This window comes from Rhipicephalus sanguineus, chromosome 1, assembly GCF_013339695.2.
Source record: "Rhipicephalus sanguineus isolate Rsan-2018 chromosome 1, BIME_Rsan_1.4, whole genome shotgun sequence".
Lineage (NCBI taxonomy): Eukaryota > Metazoa > Arthropoda > Arachnida > Ixodida > Ixodidae > Rhipicephalus > Rhipicephalus sanguineus.
Window position 1 is genome coordinate 156,187,807 of NC_051176.1, and position 6,000 is coordinate 156,193,806.

At 41.6% G+C, this 6,000-nt stretch overlaps 1 protein-coding gene across 4 annotated transcripts in view; it reads left to right on the plus strand.

The window, feature by feature from the left end:
* The window catches only part of LOC119400763 (spectrin alpha chain), a 94,704-nt gene extending 94,065 nt beyond the window's left edge, over nt 1–639 (plus strand). For all 4 annotated transcript variants that reach the window (XM_037667728.2, XM_049417318.1, XM_049417321.1 and 1 more), the window contains one exon: nt 42–639. In XM_037667728.2, coding sequence (XP_037523656.1) covers nt 42–170 — 129 coding nt within the window. In that variant the 3' untranslated portion in view covers nt 171–639. The remainder of the gene's footprint in view (nt 1–41) is intronic.
* Nucleotides 640–6,000: the final 5,361 nt, after the last annotated feature.

Sequence of the window (6,000 nt, forward strand, 5' to 3'; positions counted from 1 at the left end):
ATACATGTCAGGAACTACATATATTTTTTTTTCTTTTGCAGAACCTTACCAAGGATATGGCCGACTACTGTGTATCGCGTATGAAACCCTACGTGGATCCAAAGAGTGGCCGATCCATCTCCGGCGCCTACGACTATATCGAGTTCACCCGCACTTTGTTCCAGAACTAAGCACTGCCTTTTATGTGTTTCCCACATTTGTCTTTAGATGGAGCTGTGCTTCTGATTATGCTAGCATCAAGCTCTGGCCTAGAGTACAGAAGACAGAATAATACCTGCCTCAACTGCCTTTTTAAAAGACTGTTTCACAGAAAGTTCATTAAGCTTCTTATTTGTCCTTCTGTTGTCGTTCTTATTTCTCTACAGGGTTCATGAGACATGTAAACCATTTGTTTTATAAATATTATGAAAGCAGCTTTTTCACTAGTGTAGTCTCAGGCCCCAGGTGTACTGCATACTTTTTTTTTAGTTGCATAGATGGGTATTGTGCTTTTATTTTGGCTTTTAAACCTTTTACTTTCATGCCGCATTTTGGAAAGTGGTGAAATGCTTGTGGCTCTGGCAGCTATCAGAAGTAGCATTATCTGTTGGTATTTATGTGTAACAGGCCTTTAATAAAGCAAGCTATGTTTTATTGGAAGATGTGCAGCATTTTCATTAAGTGTTATAGATTATTTGATGACTAAAATCTAGTGTTTGTTGCAAACACTTATAGCCATAGAAAAAGACTAAAGGGCCCTACAGTGCTGATTATGATTAGCATAACTTTTTGATGTTGCATGAAGGTAAAGGGGTGGAGGTTCAATAACTGCTCAAATGACCAGCAGTTATGAAACAAAGAAATTCTTTAATACAAAGGAATATGTGTTCCTACCTCATATTTTGCCACCTTCAGTCACCAGTTGCACCTGCTCAGTGATGTAGTAGTTACAATCAATACGAGGTGACTATTGCCATGCATATAAAGCTAAAGCATTATGGTTTCATATTTATTGTGGCTTATTTCAACTAATGTTGGTACAACAATTGCTTTTTGTTACGACATGGATGTGCAGCAAGCCAACAAAATACTATTCAGAAGTGTGAGCAATAACGGCTGCTTCTAATAGCTTGAGGGACTGACGGCCAATTTTTATGGTACCTGTTTTCTTTAGTGCAACAGAAAGCTTACCGGTCAGAGTGTCTAATCACGAATGGTGATGTGGGAAATACTGTGAAAGGTTTATATAATCAGAATTTTTCTATATGCGGTGACTATGAAGTTTACACACAACTCATGCTACAAACAGTGGGCGGTGAGCACGGAAGCGGTTCGTGTTTGTGTGGTTTGCTGCGTATGCGTGTACTCCAGGCACATGTGCCGCAGCTCTTCATGTTCCACTAGTTAATGCAAATGCAACGCCGCTTCTCAGCGTAGACTTCTTTTATCTTGTAAGCAGCACAAAATAGAATGGGGATGGATAATAATATACATACTCTAATTCTGAGCCCTCATTCTGGTGCGCATGAAAGCATTGGACTATGTACAGCAATGTGAACAACTCCATAACCCAGCTTCAAGGCTCTTCCACTATGCTACGCAACATATTGATATTTTGCGACTTTTAAACGCTATTTAAAAATGTAAATCCTACTCTGATCGCGAAGAGGATGCTTGAATTTGTCACTATAATTCATGGTCTTTTCATTTCAACTAGGATCTAGTTGCACATTCTGGCCAGTTGTCAGTGCCTTTAAAGGTGTCCTGCAACATCGTTTACCACCTACTGTTGTACCACAATGAATCCTCTATGACCCTGAAGTAAGCAGAAAAATAGTTACAGAAGCTGGTAAAGAAAAGTTAGTTTACAAATTCAAATGAAAAGGCAGATGGAAAAGCACATATTTCACACCAACTATCGATCAAGGACTAGGTGTGTTACCATTAACCATCTGCAATGTATTTTATGGCCTGCAGTGGTGCTATCCCCTTTGAAATGGGGTGGCTGCAAATAGGTGCCTAGTCTGCAATGGCTAGTCTTGTCTCTCTTGCACTTCAGCACTTTGTCTAACCCAAGCAACTATGGTTTCCTTTTCTTTTTTCACCAATATACTCTACATGCCCCTTATCTCAACTGGGGGTGATGCAACATATGAGCACCTTGTACATAATATTGTTATTACTCAGTCGTGAGATGTTCATGTCTGTGTTCTCTGTGAAGTGCAGCACTTCTGTTGCTGCGGCACCGAACTTACCACTTCTGGTAAGTTCCGTGAGAAGCGGAAAAAAAATTGACTAGTTTTCTTATCACTAATATCCAATGTGGCCTTTGCTATATATAGGCACATAACAGTGCTGATTCAAATCATTAGCCAACATCGGGCAGAGCTTTAATATGAGGAAACAAGTACTGAGTACTCGGATTAGCCTTTCTGAGCATGCACATCCATGAGACTGCTGCATAACGCCACCATGGGTGTTCTGTGTAGTTCTCGCCACATTCAAGTGCTCGCAGCTGTGTCGCATGTCGAAGCTTGTCTTGTCAGTAATGTAACTGCTTACATGTTATTGGTTATTGGCAAAAGTACTTTAATTGCATTGAGCTTTACTGAGTTTTCATAAAAAAGTAATTGATAAATTTTATAAGTGCCAAATATAATTTATCGCAAGTAATGTCTTAGTCAGTGGCTTTACCATGGGCCCCAAATGGCAATTGACCCACTACTATTTCACTTGCAACCCTGACAAGTTCGCCAATCTTAAGTGCAGAATGGTTTTAGAAATATAATCTTTGGTGTCATTGCTATTTACAACTACTTCATGCCAACTCATATTTATTGCAGAATGCAGCTATCACGGAACAGATCACATGGCACGTGAGCTGTTCCACAATAGTTGCTTTCTCCCTCTTTTTACCTCCTTTTTTGTTTGTGGATGTTAGAAGATTAGTAATGTGGTCATGAAGCAACTGTAAATTAGTTTGCTGGTGCTGCCAGCGCGATTTTAACTTTTATCGCTTATGCTGCGTGCCTGCTACTGGCTACACTGATCATATCTAAAAAATAACGAGTACTGTCGAATCCTGCAATAACGAAATAGCGCAACAACGAAATTTTCGCGACTACGAAATATTTTCCTGTCCGCGGCGAACGCCCATAGGATTCAAAGCATCTCGCATCTCTCGACAACAAAAAGTGACTCTGTGTTTTCCCCACACATTAGCGGCTAGCGCAAGGCCAGCGCACTTAAAAATGCGCTCAAATATCTGCTTAGCAGCTAAATTGCTTGAAGTGCCACCATATTGGATGGATGGATGGATGGATGGATGGATGGATGCTATGAGCGTCCCCTTTGTAACGGGGCGGTGACATGTCTGCCACCAGGCTCGAGGAAAACAAAAAAAAAAGAAACCTTCCTTGTTTCATGTTGGCCTAATACCTTATCTACATTGATTAAATCTATGTTATTATACCAAAAAAAATATAAATTCACGGTCTATCTCGCTGCCTTTTAAGGCAGAATGACCTTATTTTTCCCCCATTATTTATTTTTGTTCTTTATCTCTACTTTTCTGCCACCAATACTCTAACCGTCTCTTACTTATTTCTATCGCGGACGTGTTCAGCTTTCCATTGTTGTCCCTAAAACCCAAGGCTTCATGTAGACTCGTGCCCACACGTATACCTGGGTGAATATCGCCACATTCAATCAGTACATGTTCCATCGTTTCCTTAGTTCCCCCGCAGCATGTACATTGTTCTTCTTCGTTACTGAATCTCGCTTTATAACTACGCGTTCTAAGGCAGCCCAACCTTGCTTCAAACAGTAAAGCGCTTCCCCTTGAATTGTCATAAAACCTTTCCCTCCTTATTTCGTTTTTTCCCTTTCGGTAGTTACTCAGAGCCGGCTTCTTTTCCATCGCTGCCATCCAATAAGTCCTCTCCGCCTCTCTGACCTTCCGCTTAATGCTCCTTGTTGCCATATCGCCCGCACTGCTAGCCGTATATTTACTGGTGAGCCTCCTAGTTCTTTTTCTCCACTGCGTGTCAACGCTTTTTCTATACAAATACCTGAAAACCTTCTCTGCCCATCTACTCTTCTTCATTTTCTTCAGCCTCTCTTCGAATCTCATTTTGCTCTCAGCTTCCCTCACTTCAAAGGCTGTCCATCCCATATCTCCCTTTACAGCCTCATTTGTCACCTTCCCGTGAGCGCCCAACGCGAGGCGGCCCACCGTCCTTTGATTTACATCCATTCCTGATTGTACCTCAGACTTCATGCACACCACTGAGTTCCCAAATGTAAGCCCCGGGACCATCACACCCTTCCACAGCCCTCGAAGCACCTCGTACCTATTGTATCCTCATAAAGCTCTGTGCTTCATAATTGCAGCATTCCTCTTTCCCTTTGCTACCGATGCTTTCTCTTGTACCTCCATATATCTATCCCCCTCATTTACCCATACTCCGAGGTACTTGTACTCGCTTACCCTCGGTATTTTTTGGCCCTGTATGAAGACCGCGTGGTCTTCGTGATCATTGAATACCATCAATCCACATTTTGTTGCACTAAATCCTAGTCCTAAAGCCTCACATTCCCTTCCGCATATATCTGCCAGTCGCTGTATGTCATCTTGACTGTCCGCAAATAAGACAATATCATCAATATAAAATAGACCTGGAAGCTTCTGCTCAACCATCGTGCCGACCTGTTTGTGTGACAAATTAAAGCCAATGTTGCTACCTTCTAGCGCTTTTTCCATCCTCACCATGTACAGCATGAATAACAGCGGGGACAAAGGACACCCCTGTCTCAGCCCCTTGCTAATTTCAACGCTGTCCTTGCTACTTATTCCTTCCCATTCTATACAAACTGTATTTTCTTGGTATATTTCCCTCGAAAGCTGTATACAGTCGTCCCCTATGCCCACTTCTTTCAATATATCCCACAAAATTTCCTGATTAAAGTTGTCATACGCCCCGGTGATATCTAGATAAGCTACGTATAAGGGCCTGTTTTCTATTTTCGATATTTCTATACACTGGGTATTGCGCATGTGTGGGCACCGCCATCTTCGTCTACGATATCAGCAGGGTCAGTGGCGTAAAGCGTAAATCCAGAAAAATCACAAGGAGGGACACACACCTGCGACGGCGGCCTTTTTGTTATTATAAATGTAGGTTTCATATTTAATTATATAAAAATTGAAATTGTGCTTTGTAATGAAATCTAAACAAAAGAGTATGGGTGTCGGCGCCGCGTCGGGGAAAACAGCACTGAGCAGCGTACGTTGCATGGCGAAATTAGTTTCTTAGTGACCATAGGCGTGCGCAGGAGTACCCATTGGGGGGGGGGGGGGGGGCAATGTTTTCATCGCAGCCCCCTGTCCCCCCATTGGTCAAGTTCAACGCAACAAGCTTCACAATTGATGAAAAAAAAGTGAGAATGAAGTGATGGCGTGCTTCTTGCGATCGCCTGCATTTAGCCTATTATGGAATTCGGGTGTGTATTATTTTCTGGAAGCGCGAATTATAAAATGAGACCCTTAATACTACTAGAAAGGGAAGCTTTGCGCTTGTGCCTTGGTCTTCCCAAGTTTGTGGCAAATAATGTGTTATATATCAAAGCGCGAATACCACCTTTGATGAACAGATTCAAAATCCTTACAGTTCAAACCTTTTTAAACATCTATAATTCGCCTCAAAATCAGTTATTTTACGTTTTTATGAAAGATCCAAGCCTATTTTTTGAAAAACAGTGGTCGCGCTTACACACCCCACAAATTATATTCGTTCAGGCGCTGCTTGAACCATTGAAGGTTAAAATTAAAACATATTGGCTCAACACGTATAAGTCATTCAAAACTTGACATAGATTTTGATAATATTTTTCCTCCGAATGCGAAACATATGCCATTACGGTGTTTAAATGATCAGTTGCAAGATTACATTGCGCACCTGACAATTAACAACATAATTGCGACTGATGCATCCGTATCAAACGAAAAGGCTGGGGTAGGCT